This window comes from Danio rerio, chromosome 1, assembly GCF_052040795.2.
Source record: "Danio rerio strain M-AB ecotype USA chromosome 1, GRCz13ab, whole genome shotgun sequence".
NCBI lineage: Eukaryota > Metazoa > Chordata > Actinopteri > Cypriniformes > Danionidae > Danio > Danio rerio.
The window spans coordinates 48,381,211-48,395,605 of record NC_141021.1 but is presented as its reverse complement, the minus strand read 5'-3'; the positions used below and the strand labels follow the sequence as shown (position 1 = coordinate 48,395,605).

The following is a 14,395-nucleotide window of genomic DNA, read 5'->3' as shown; positions in this document are numbered from 1 at the left end:
TTAACTGAGTGCTTATTTGAGATGCTATTGTTTTTCTATCAGCTTGAAGCATTCAATTGTTCCATTACTGACATAAACAGCCTTTTTGCTCTAAAAAGTCCTGCTCACTGTAATATTGGCTGGATATACATTTCACATGCCATTTGGAGAAAATATACACATTTGATTATATTCAATTATATAACCTTCTTTTTAAAGTACTGTAAACGAAAATGATTACAGCCTAAAATCTTGAGAGACTTCTAAAAACGTAAAGAAACGAGACCAACACGAGCCACAATCAAAGACTCACAGTAGGAATTTGTATTTATTTAATTCAATCAGCAAGAAATAAAGAGTAAGACAGAGAGAGAGAGAGTGCTTTGGAAAGAGAAAGTAGTCAAGGTTATCTGGAAACTTCACAATACACAGTCATTTTGCTGTAGACAATATTTCATTTAAATACATAAATTAGACAGACAACATAGAAGACTCTTAATCCGTCAGTTTCTAACCACAGATTCAGTGTTAATTTAAAATCAATCTTGCATACAGTTTTCTTACAAAGCTTCTTTGAAATGCTGACAGAGCTAGAAATGCTGACAAAATTCTGGAAATCTCTTTTTTTTCCCTTCCCAAAAAAGGCACATTTCTGAGCATTAAATAAAATAAAGGATCATTTCTGTACATAACAAAAATCGGTGGATGCACAATTAGTGTTCAGGATCAAAATTAAAAAAAGGATACAAGGTGCAAAACAAGCAACCGGACAGAATTAAAACTGAGGATATCGTAAAAGCAGTATTACGATGTGCTCCAAAACCTCTCTATAAAAAATTAAAACAATAATAAGACTAGTGCCCTCAGGATTGCTTCCAGTTTTGTATTGCAAGGTTCTCCATTGGAAAACTCCTATTGAATGTCATCACTTATTGAACATACTGTCAAGTGAATAGAAAGGTAATGCAGGCCTGGCTATTTGTGTAGGTACAGTGTGTCTAGCATCCCTGAGACTCCTAGATTTGGACTAGGAACCAATGACATCTGTGAACTAAATGATCAATTTGCAAGAAGTTCTTTTGGCAGCTTTGCCAGACCACATCTGATCCTGTAAAGAGGGAAAGTACATTCCTAATAGATGATGTACAGGTTCAATACAGTTATCTAGAGCATATCTGACTAAACTAACCACTTGGCACAGGCGAACAAAAAGAAGGCTTGAACAGGATTGCATTTTAAAAAGCGTAATACTGTGACTAAGGGAGTCAAGTCCAGATTTGTCACAATATTTACAAATATTTTTGGTCAGGAGACTTATTCTACACGATTCTTATTTCCTGTAGAATCTCTCACAAATTGGTTTCATCCCAGGACGGGTCGTTCATACTCTTTAACACTCTCCTTACAACCTTCTCCAGCTCTTTCCTTGCCTTTTGTTCTTCTTCGAGAGTTCGCTTTATCCTCTTGTTGTCCTGATGATTTAAAAAAAAATTAAAATAAGAGTCCGGGTCACGGCACCAGATTTTCATATGATCACATTAAGCATCAATGCACATGGACTAACCTGCTTAAGTTCTTGTACCTCATCCCTCAAGGCATAAACCGTATCCACCAGACTCCTGCAATGGAAACCCAAATAAAATGATCATGAATGACTGCTCAGATGTTGAACGTACATGGTGAAATGTAAAATCTCGAATGTAATAATGTAAAAGCTCGAACCTTTCTTCGATTACAGTTTGACCATTGCTCTTTGTTTCTTCCACAATGATTTTCTCCTCCTCAGGAAACAGCATATGTGGTCCAGACTCCTTCCTTGATCCTGAAACAAAGGTGAGCAATGTAAGGTTAATATGTAAACTGTGAGAAGTGACTGGGATCCTTGGGATACTATACGCAAACAAACGTTTGACCACTTGAATATGATTAGTTGCTCTGGATTTACTAGATTTATTAAACATAGACTTTATACATAATAAGTTGTTTATTATTTGTTTTTATGAAAGTCTGATTTGATAACATTTCTTAATAAAAACTTTGACTTTTACAGCTTTTTTGTTCTTTTAGAAAATGACAATTGGTTATAATAGCAAACTATTTAATTTGATGCAATGGAAAAGCTGGATTATTATTCCAACCAATATTAATATTAAATTGAAGTTAAAAATTGGTATTGTGTTCTATAAAAATGACTATAAACATCCAAAACCAAACCAAAGTGATCAGGAGTAGTTTAATTAATGTGTCGGTGCTCTTTTGGTAAGGGATTCATCAGAATAAAGAGCAAAAGTAAGTCCAAGGCACTTGATAAATGTGGGGAAATTGTTTTAAAGCTTTTACTGACATGGCTATTCCTTAAAAGGTGCAGCTTTAATGAATAACCATGTCAATAAAGGCGTTTTAATATTTTTTTCCACATTTATCGAGTGACTTGGACTTACATTTACTGTTTATTCTGATGAATCCCTTACCTAAAGAGCAAATACTTTTGCTATTTATGAATATAAACATGTCTGATAACATGGCTCCTTTTTTGCTCTTTTACATAAAAATTGTGAATAATTTAAATTTACTTGCGTAACTTTAAATTTTCCCCCCGTAACTTCAAATACAAACATCATACAGACATCATACAGACATACACTCACCGGCTACTTTATTAGGTACACTTTACTAGTACCGGGCTGGACCCCCTTTTTGGCTTCAGAACTGCCTTAATTCTTTGTGACAGATTCAACAAGGTGCTGGAAATATTCCTCAGAGATTTTGGTTCATATTGACATGGTAACATCACGCAATTGCTGCAGATTTGTCGGCTGCACATCCATTTTGAGAATCATCCATTCCACCAAATACCAAAGGTGCTCTATTGGATTGAGTTCTGGTGACTGTGGAGGTCATTTGAGTACAGTGAACTCATTGTCATGTTCGAGAAACCAGTCTTGAGATGATTCGCGCTTTGTGACATGGTGCGTTATCCTGCTGAAAGTAGCCATCTGAAGCTGGGTACACTGTGGTCATAAAGGAATGGACATGGTCAGCAACAATACTCAGGTAGGCTGTGGCCAATGTAATGTGTATATCAATAATAATGGGCCCAAAGTGTGCCAAGAAAATATCCCCCACACCATTACACCACAACCACCAGCCTGAACCGTTGATACAAAACACGATGGATCCATGCTTTCATGTTGTTGACGCCAGATTCTGACCTTACTAACCGAATGAATTTGAGACTCATCAGACCAGACAACGTTTTTCCAATATTCTATTGTGCAATTTTGGAGAGCCTGTGTGAATTGTAGCCTCAGTTTCCTGTGCTTAACTGCCAAGAGTGGCACCCGGTGTGATCTTCTGCTGCTGTAGCCCATCCGCCTCAAGGTTTGGCATGTTGTGCATTTAGAGATGCTCTTTAGGATACCTCAGTTGTAACGAGTGGATATTTGAGTTACTGTTGCCTTTCTATCAGCTCAAACTAGTTTGGCCATTCTCCTCTGACATCAACAAGGCATTTGTGGCCACAGAACTGTCGCTCACTGGATATTTTGTGGTGCGTGAAAATCCCAGTAGATCAGCAGTTTCTGAAATACTTAGACCAGCCCGTCTGGCACTTACAACAATTCCACGTTTAATGTCAGCTAAATCCCCTTTCTTCGGCATTCTGATGCTCAGTTTGAACTACAGCAATTTGTCTTGACCATGTCTACATGCCTAAATGCATTGAGTGCTGCCATGTGATTGGCTGATTAGAAATTTGCATTAACAAGCAGTTGGACAGGTGTACCTTATAAAGTGGCCAGTGACTGTATTTGTCCCTTTTATACTCTTTTGGACCTTTCATCTAATAGGTAACATATTAATTAAATGAAAATAAAAAGCATTATAGTTTTGATGTGTAAATACGAGCAGCAGCTCTTACGGGACACTGAACCAATTCTGTTAGTGTGAGTTATCCATATACTGTCATAGTCCGAGTCTTCTGATTGGTCAGACGAAGGGAATCCACTGCTACGGCAACCCACAGCATCCACACACGATTGGTGAACATCAGCCAGCACGTGATTATGCATCAAATCAGTGCCCTGCCATGCTAATTAAGGATGGGGATCAAACCAATCATATAGAGAGAACGGGTGGGATGGACCAAACCAAGAGGAATAAAGTGTGGGAGAGACCAAGATTCCCAAAAATAGAATACAAATTTAACAAAAGGAATAACAATGGTGGGACAACATAAGAGAGAGGTTGGTGGAAAATAAATGAATGAAGGAAGACAAAGAGAGGAAAAGAGACAAAGGAGCGTGTTAAAAGAGCAGAAGATATTAAAAGAGTGAACAGCAGAGTTTAGTCAACAGACATTTATACAGCGAACATCACGATTCAGAAAAGATGCAGTATTTTAAAAGAGATAAGAGAATGTCTGACAGAGACTTCAGATGACAGATAAAGGTGTTTTGTAGGACTTGAAATATGTTGCAATATTAATGGACAGTATTTTTCATTTAAATATCATTCATTTATTTTATTTTCAGCTTAGTCCCTCTATTAATCAGGGGTCGCCACAGTGGAATGAACCGCCAACTTTTCCATCTTATGTTTTACACAGCGGGTGCCCGTCCACCTGCCACTTATCACTGGGAAACACTCATTCCCACACATACACTACAGACACTTAGCTTACCCAATGCGATTGTGGGGGAAAACGGAGCACCCGGAGGAAACTCACACGAACACGGAAGAACATGCAAACTCCACACAGAAATGCCAACTGATTCAGCCGAGGCTCGAACCAGTGCACTTCTTGCTGTGAGGCGACATTGCTACCCACTGCGCCACCCCTAGTTTAAATATACATTATTAAATTTTTTAATAAATCTATGATATAGTATTGTAAAATGTAATATATTTTAGCAGAATTTTCAGGATCCTTAAAAATTGTTGCACATTGAATCTGAAACCTACGTCCATAATTTTCGCATGTAAAAAAATACATTTGACCTCACATTGCGTCGATCATATTGACACCCTGCCTCTGAAACTTTCGTGTCAAAAAAATAAATAAATAAAAGTAAAGAAATAACGCATAAATATATCAGACTTCAGTGTGTAAACACTTTTTTTGCTTTTAAGAAAAGTACAAATAAAATGCGACTATATTGACAATTTATACAGTTAAGTCAGAATTATTAGCCCCCTGAATTATAAGCCCCCCTGTTAATTTTTTTCCCCAACTTCGGTTTAATGAAGAGCAGATTTCTAACCAAAATAGTTTTAAAAACTCATTTCTAATAACTGATTTATTTTATATTTGCCATGATGATAGTGAATAATATTAGACTAGATATTTTTCACTTCTATACAGCCTAAATGACATTTAAAGGCTTAACTAGGTTAATTAGGTTAACTAGGCAGGTTAGTAAAAAAATTTATAAAAAAATATATAGCTTAAAGGGGCTAATAATTTTGACCTTAAAATGTTTTTTTAAAAACTAAAAACTACTTTTATTAGAGCCGAAATAAAACAAAGACTTTCTCCAGAAGAAAAAATATTATCAGACATAATGTGAATATGACCTTGCTCTGTTAAACATCATTTAGGAAATATTTTTAAAAAGACTTCAACTGTATATCTTAACTGTATATCTTCTAACTCAGAACATTCACAAATCCCCATCAAGCAATCTGGGACTAAAGTGAGATTTCAAAGTTTTCTCAAGCATACAAAAATGTGTACATACTTGAGTTGAGTGTTTGGCGTGTTTTAGCACTTGTACAGTACGCTTCAATCACTTTCAGGATCTGAGCATCCTCCTCCAGAGCTGCAGTGCCTGATGGGAAACAAGAGCACAGCTTAAAACAGTTTTTTTTATGGTGTCATTATTGTAAAGAGCCAACTAAGTTTTCTTACAAACAATGGTAAATAATAAACCAATCATATGGAGAGAATGGGTGGGTTGAGAGGATGGTTCAAACCAACAGGAGTAAAGTGAGGGAGAGCTAAAGATGCCCAAAATAATTAGATAAAAATAAACAATGGTGGGACGTAGGAGAGAGGTTGTTGAAAAATAAATAAGTGAAGGATGAGAGAAGAAAAGAGCTTCAGACCATAAAAGCATGACATCCTGATGTGTAAACAAAAAAGCTTTAAAGAAGCAATAATTTTGTAGTGTGTCATACTTTTTCTCACAGCAAATTCCTCATCAGACGGCTTCCTCTCAGGTTTTCGTTTGGGCAGAAGCTTTTTCATATTTTTGGGACTTTTACTGAGATCCTGAAAGAAATTAGAGTCAGAAAATTAGACAAAATATTTGCTTATTAAATAATATTTAGCCAATGAATGAATTGTTAAATTGACTGATTAATTCGCATTTAAACAAATGTACACAAACAGGATTATAGAAAAAAAGGTGATGCTAACAATATAGAAAAAGGTGAGTTCACCCAAAAATGAAAATAATTTATAATGTTTATTTTGCTAGCACACATTGTTATTGTTTAGGTGAACAATTAATCTGGGTAAGTTAATCCACTGAAAATATATATTTTTTGTTTTAGTTATCTTTAAAGTCTGACCATTTGCTTCCACGTTTGTCATGGTGTTGCTTTTCTGTTGTTGTCAGTTTGATGGCTTCGACCACAATATTCTTAACCATTTCTCTCTTACTCGTTAGTTTGCTATGAGGGAATGCTGCGCAAAAAAAAGCCCTGCCCCCTACTCAATTTTCCGTTTCAGTTGAAAGTACATCAACATATTGAAATAAATGTTTCAACAACTTCAGGTTCATGTAGACTTCAGTTTACTTCCCAGGCTATCAAGATCCTAATATGGCCACAGCCATATCCCCCTGCAGCCCAAGACCGGTTACTCACTGAAGCTAAGCAGGGCTGAGCCTGATTAGTACCTGGATGGAAGACCACTAGGGAACACCAGGTTGCTGTTGGAAGTGGTGTTAGTGAGGCCAGTAGAGGGCACTCAACCTGAGGTCTATGTGAGTCCTAATGCCCCTTCAACCGAATTGGCTCGATCACTGTCTCTCCTCTCCACCAATAACTGGTGTGTGGTGAGCACACTGGCGCCGTTGTCCTGTGGCTGCCGTCGCATCATCCAAGTGGATGCTGCACACTGGTGGTGGTGTGGAGAGACCCCTCTCATGATTGTGAAGCGCTTTGGGTGTATGGCCATACACAATAAATGCGTTATATAAATACACATTATATTACATTATCTGTAGGTCTCGAAAGATGATCTTTAGTGCATTCGTAACAGTCTACAGCTTGAGTTTGTAATGCATAATCACATGTTTATGAGCTACTTAATGAGTATATTAGTGCCCACACATACTAAACATCTAAAAATAAAAAGCTTAAAATCTTCAGTGATGCTTTGAAAAATCGCTTGCTATATTCAACATCATTTGGGAAATATTTGAAAATGAAACCAAAATAATAACGGTGACTTTAACTGTATATGTAATTAATATCATTTATAATTAATCGAATATATGAAAATGATGCTATTTTGTTATATATATCCAGTGATGGAAAAAGTACTGAGAAATCATACTAAGTACTATTACTTCCCTAAAAATGTATTGCAAATACGGTAAAAGTATCTGTTGTGAATATTACTCAAAGTATGAGTAAAAAGTAGACATTTCAAAAGTACTCAAGAGGAGTGAGTAGTGAGTATTAGGGTCTGAAAAGCTGATGAATTTAAATGTAATTTGTGGATGTGTGTGAAAACGTAACATTCTGTAGTAGTGCAATTTAATTTAGCTATTGTCCAGCAGGCACAAAATGTCATAAGACTTTAATATTAGGTTAGATTTAGGTTGTGATGCCAGGTGACCAAAATTAAATGTCTAGACAGCGTCTAAGGACCTTAACGTCCAAAAACAACGTTAAATGACGTTGACATTTGGTTGATTTCAGATTGTGTTGGAAAGTGACTAACTTTGATTCAACTTTGAGCCAACATTTAAAACCAACGTCATATTGACATCAAATTCTGACATTTATTCGTCAGGTATGGCAACCTAAATTCAACATCTGATAGACGTGATAGTGGTAACGTCCACACAACGTCAAACTGTAACATTTTTAGATGTTGATGTTTGGTTGATTTTAGGCTGGACATTGGCGTCGGCCTGATGTTGAGTTCTGACGTCAACCTGATTTTTATTTCCAAACAAAATGCAACGTCCCCACGACGTTGGTGTACAATGTCAATCTGACGTCATGTTGAAGTCTTGTGCCTGCTGGGTGTTTAAGGTAAACAGTAAACATCCTTCATCTTCTCTTCGGTGACATGCATCAAAACTGTCTCTGGGTCAATGTGTCTACATATTTTGGGCATCTTCTTGGACACGTTTAATGCTTTCGAACAGTTTGCTGCAATTATAAAGCGCACATGTCTTGAGGTAGTTCAGTAGGATGTGATTTACCTTCTATGTGGGATTGGAAAGGAATCACAAGACTGATTTTTCCAATCTCCGTAGTCAAGAAAAAATAAAGTAGTGACTGCAGGTTGAAGGAAAGTAGTGGAGTAAAAGTACAAATACTGCACTAAAAATGTGTTCAAAGGAAAGTAAAAGTACACATTTTTAAAAACTACTCAGGAATTACAATTACTAAGAAAAACTACTCAATTACAGTAGCTTGAGTATTTGTAGTTTGTTACTTTACACCACTGTATATATCAATATGTAAACCAACAGGTAACACGAGACACAGTTGAATACCTCTTTGTAACACAATGCAGCAGAGGGTTTGAGGGGCGGTGCAGGTCGCAGACAGCTGAGACTCCAGGGCTTCTGGGTTTTGGGGGGTTCGAGGGGCCCCCACATCATCCCGCTGTGAGGAGTGCCGAGCGAAGAGAGATGAGGAAGTGTGTGGTAGACTGGAGATCCGCTCACTCCTCGACTCTCCGAATGTCTGGACGGGGTGAGCGGGTGAGAGGGCAGCTAAACAAGGACGAGAAAGCCAGGTTAGAGATGCCGAAATGCACAAATTCTGTTCAGGAAGGCAACACTAAAAGTGAAGATAAAGAGGATCACATTTTAAAAACTAATTATTTGGATGGATCCATGCTTTCAAGTTGTTGACGTTAAATTCTGACCCTACCATCCGAATGCCACGGCAGAAATCGAGACTCATTGGACCAGGCAACATTGTTCTAATCTTGATGGTCCAATTTTGGTGAGCCTGTGAATTTTAGCCTCAATTTTCTGCTCTTAGCTGGACAGGAGTGGCACCCGGTGTGGTCTTCTGCTGCTGTAGCCCATCCGCCTCAAGGTTGGAGGTGTTGTGTGTTCAGACATGCTCTTCTGCATACCTCGGTTGAAACAAGTGGTTATTTGAACCAGTCTGGCCATTCTCTAACAAGACATTTGTGCCCACAGAACTGCTGCTCACTGGATATTATCTCTCTTTCAGACCATTCTCTGTAAACCCTAAAGAAGGTTGAGTGTGAAAATCTCAGAACAACAGCAGTTTCTGAAATACTCAGACCAGCCAATCAGGCACCAACAACCATGTCCCGTTCAAAGTCACTTAAATCATCTTTCTTCTCCATTTTGATGCTCGGTTTGAACTGCAGCAGATCTTCTTGACCATGTCTACATGCCTAGATGCATTGAGTTGCTGCAATGTGAATGGCTGATTAGAAGTTCGCGTTAAAGAGCAGTTGAACAGGTGTACCTAATAAAGTGGCTGGTAAATGTATACTATCTATCATGTTTACCTAAAAGTTAAATGTCTTCAAACTTTTAGCTGATTGAGCAGCTTCAGTCCCCTCATCTAATCTCCGTTGGAGGCATCAGTGAGTTTAGAGTTCAACTCTTTCACAAACAATACTTATTAACAGGTGAAGAAAAGGTAAATTTTCACATTTTCATGAAAACTACTGACACGTTTAAAAGTTCCAAATTTGAAGTCCACTTCTAGAAAAGTGACAATTCTGGAATAACATCAAAGCCATTTTACAAGCACATTTATATGTTGATGTTTATATGTTGATGTGATATGAATGTGTTTATGACTATTTATATGCTGTTGTTTAATCGCTATATAAACATACATCAATTGGTCTTAAAATTACAACAATAACACTTATCGCAATCATTTCTATGACACAACAAAATTACTTATCATGACAGGCCTACTTGTGTAATTTCAAAGTCTTAAGTGATGTCTGATAACAATTCTAATTTACCATCACAGAAATAAAATACACTTTTAATTACATCAATTTTGTTATTATATTAATGAAAACAAAAGTGTTTCTCACTGTATGGCAGGGCACACTCTGTGGTTTCAAGCTGCTGGTTGAAATGCGTTTGGTCTGTCGGTGTAGATGATCCACCCAGTCCTGAAGATCTTGTTGATTATTACAGATCACCTGGATCCGCTCGATCATATTTCCTGCACAAATATAATTATTACAGCTGAAGCACATCAACGTCTAGCAATAATAGCTCACATCAAATAAAAAACAACTGTCTGGAAAACTCACCAGAAATTTCGAAAGCATGTTTTGTGCCGTCGCTGTCCTCTGTTTTACTCACAGACATTCCTGTCAGAGGAAGCTTCCCCTGTGTACATAAATCAACCAATGAGCTGTCTGCTTGTCCCTTAAATTACACTATTTTGCAACACCTTCATTATTTGCTTTGATTTTACACTACTTAACATGTACTTACCCCCAAAAAGTACCAAGTAAATACATGGGTTAAACTAAATTCAATGTGTAGGTTTAGGGATACTACCTAGTTATTACCCAGTTTAAGTAATAACTGTGATAAGTACATAACATACAACTTTGGTTGACCAAAAATGAACAAAACTTCTACAGAATTTATTCATCTTAAATTAACATTAAAACTCATTATTTACTAATAATTTTTAAAAAAGGTTTTAATAAACTTAACTTTTATTAATTAAGATTTATAAAAATGTTGTTGTAAGTGTTACTAGTTTAATATTTTGCCGAATATGCAAGTGTTTAATTTGTTCTATGAATGGAATTGTGCAAGCCATAATAACATTAAAAATAATATTAATAATAGTCAATATCCTAATCAACTGTTTTAATGTCAAAACATAAAATAATAATACTGTTAAACACTGATAATGCACAGTATGTGTAAACTGTATCTATATAAACAGAATTATGTATTTTCTAAAAAGCAGAAACATAAAGCTGGATTTCATCTCCGCTGAGTAAGCGCGCACCTCACGAAACAGACGAGGCTTTTATAGTTGACACGTTTGCTGTTGTGATATTTTTTTAAACGACAGGGAGCGGTCAAAAGAAACCCACCGTTAAGACAGACAGATAAACAGAGAAGTAGAAAGTTTCCGAGACTGTCATATAATTAATATCGTTAAAATTTTTAAAATTATTTTTATAAATTATTTAAATGATTATAAAAAAAATGTAAAATCATTCAAGATTTTTTTTTTTAATTAAACTTTGATGCATTACTTGCTTTTGTTTATATCTTGGACAGTTTTACTTATTAAAGTTTATTAAAATATTACTGACAAGAGAACATGAGTTGCTCTACAAATATATTTTTTTATTTTGGCAAGAATAAAAGCAAAAAAATGTACACTTACTAAAAATACTGAAGTTTTTTTTTTTTCCACAATTCAAACATCACTGTCTGTCTAGTTTCTGTCCTATACTTATGCAAAAAAAGGCAATAATTGTCTAACATTCCTGACCATTATCAGCAATAAAGCCTTGAAACAGGCCGTCAGTATATTTTAAACCGATAGGTTCAAATATTCCTTTCCAGTAATCAAAGAAATAATTTGTTCCTTAATTACAGATTTGTAACTATTAAATTGTTTTCAATTTAAAACTGTAATATATACAGTACATCAGTGTAAAAGCTATGACTGGTGGAAAAACATATTTCTGTAATTGTGTACCTGGGTCTCCACTTTTCCCATGGCCTCTTTTGGCATAAACAAATGTATCTCTCAGGTTTTTCCAAACTCTTTAACAAAAACTTTCCTCCTTTCCCACGGCTGTTGCAATTTATAGCCAAGAACTATTGATCATCTGGTTATCTCTATGATCACGGATCATAGAGGTGTTTGTACAGGTATAATGTTTCAAACTAAATTTCTTCAAAGTGATTCACATTCAACTCCAATCAAACGTGGCTCAGAGTGAACTGTTTGCTCCAGTCTCGAAAGAAACATCATGCGCTCCACCGGCCGAAATCATGTCACGCACACCCAAAGCGAACCACCACAAACTCTGCAATGATGACACATTTGCTGCGCGCACTCAGGCAAGCTAGCGGGATGCGTCGAGTATAAACTAGGCTTAACTGTCAACATGAAAATAAAGTCTTTTAATATCACTAAAACTGATTACATTAAAACAGAATGATTATTTTTGTCATTTTATTGCACCACAAAAATGTACCAAAATAAATCAATAAAAAATAATAATAAAATTTGAGGAAATTAGATAGTTGGCCTTGGCCTTAAAGTTAAAAAAGGTACTAGAGACCGCTGCTGTACTACATTTTGTTTGCTTGTTTGTGTATTTATTGTCAAATTAGCAACTTATGGCTATTTATGGCAAGATCAATCTAGATAAAAACATATTACATAACAATTTCAGGTAACACTTTAGTTTAAGTAACACTGCACACTATTAATTACTAGCTTATTACCTGCCAATTATTAAGATAATAACTCTTTATTAGCACTTCAAAATAGGGTTGCACAGTTTAACGGTACTATGGTAGTATCGCGATACTATGGCTCCAAAATACTGCCAGTGCCCCTGTAGTTTGTTAACGGTAGTATCGTCATTAATGGTCTATCTACAATAGATATGGTTGCATGTGGAAAAGTCACTAAAATGCTCACACGTCTGTGCAACAAAAGACCATTTTATATGAATAGTCTGTGGAGCCCTTTAAGGTTGCAAAACTGTGTAGAATTCGCAACTTTTATGGCAGCCTATTGCACAATTTCTAACGCTTCAGTTCGAACACACTTCTGAATCGGTTCATTTGTGGTCCTGTCAATATGATTTAGTAGCTCACAGAGTGAAATTTTGAATTACTTTGGATGGTTACCTGATAAAACAATAAAAAAAAAAAAACAATAGATGAAAAACCCAAAATAGCAATAGGAAACATTGAAACAATTTTTAACCACTTCATATAGCCTAATTTAGTTGGACAAATACTCCTTTAGTAGCAAATTTAATTTGGTATAACCTGTATCCTCATTTTTATGTATTTTTTTTGTTGGTCAGTTGTCTACAAAAAGAATGAAGAAATGTTAGGTGAAGTGACGTGCAAACAATTTTTAATAATATGGGAATAATGAAAATTCAATTCAAGTAGGCCTATTACAACGTAAAATATAGTATTTCTAACATTTTTTTAAAATACTTTGAGTTATGAATAACAGTATCGCAATACTACTTGGTATCGTCATACTTCAGATGGTATAGTATCGCAAGATGAATTAATGGCATCGCGATAACCCTACTTATAAAATATGATTGGTAAAGCTTTAGCTTAAGTAACAAAGCACACTATTAACTACTGGCTTATAACCTGTCTATTATTAAGATATTAAATCTTTATTAGCACTAATAAAGTATGATTGGTAACACTAGTGACACTGCACACTATTAACTACTGGCTTATTACCTACCTATTATTAAGATATTAACTCTTAGATGTTACATTTGTTAACACTTATAAAGCATGATCTTATTTTACATTCCTAATCCTACCCAATATCTAAACCCAACGACTACCTTACAAGCTATTAATAAGCAGCTAATTAATAGTTTATTCAACTAAAAATTTTAGATAATGGTATGTTAATGGGAACTGTTACTTAAAATATGATGTTATTTTACATCCCTAATCCAACGCAATACCTAATCCCAACGAGATACTCACTTTACTAACTATTAACAAGCAGCTAATCCTGTATATTCACATTTAAATTAATAACCTAAGTTTAGAATTACACCGTTGACCCATCCCTTACCTAAACCCAACATTTAACCTACCCATAACCCCCAGAATTGTGCCTAACCTTACCTGTATCCCACTTCAAGAGCACCAGAAGTGCTGTGCAATATTATAGGAACATATTGTATATATTTTCTGATGTAAGTACATAGTAAAGGTCACTTAATATGAAGTGGAACCCATTTTTTTTTACAATAAAAACATTAGATATTATTTTTCAGCTTGATATATGATAAATAACTTAATTTCATTTTGCTGCACGACAAATGAAAGAGGGGTTTACCTGATAGATGAAGCCGCTCATGCGAGGACTGGCAGACAACATGAGAAGAATGTGAGGAAACAGGAGCAGGTATCGCTCGTTCTTTTCCTGAGGAGGCAGAAAAGCATTT

General features: G+C 35.7%; 1 protein-coding gene across 6 annotated transcripts in view; it reads right to left on the bottom strand.

Moving 5' to 3' along the window:
- Window positions 1–275: 275 nt before the first annotated feature.
- Window positions 276–14,395, bottom strand: part of arhgef7b (Rho guanine nucleotide exchange factor 7b) — a 58,269-nt gene continuing 44,149 nt past the window's right edge. For 2 of the 6 annotated variants that reach the window (XM_087235617.1, XM_087235619.1), the window contains exons 13-22: window positions 14,287–14,373; window positions 10,493–10,571; window positions 10,268–10,401; window positions 8,721–8,942; window positions 6,157–6,250; window positions 5,718–5,807; window positions 3,899–4,069; window positions 1,702–1,801; window positions 1,544–1,598; window positions 289–1,451 (exon numbers count right to left, since the gene is read on the bottom strand). In XM_087235617.1, coding sequence (XP_087091743.1) covers window positions 1,329–1,451; window positions 1,544–1,598; window positions 1,702–1,801; window positions 3,899–4,069; window positions 5,718–5,807; window positions 6,157–6,250; window positions 8,721–8,942; window positions 10,268–10,401; window positions 10,493–10,571; window positions 14,287–14,373 — 1,155 coding nt within the window. In that variant the 3' untranslated portion in view covers window positions 289–1,328. 6 annotated transcript variants of the gene reach the window in all.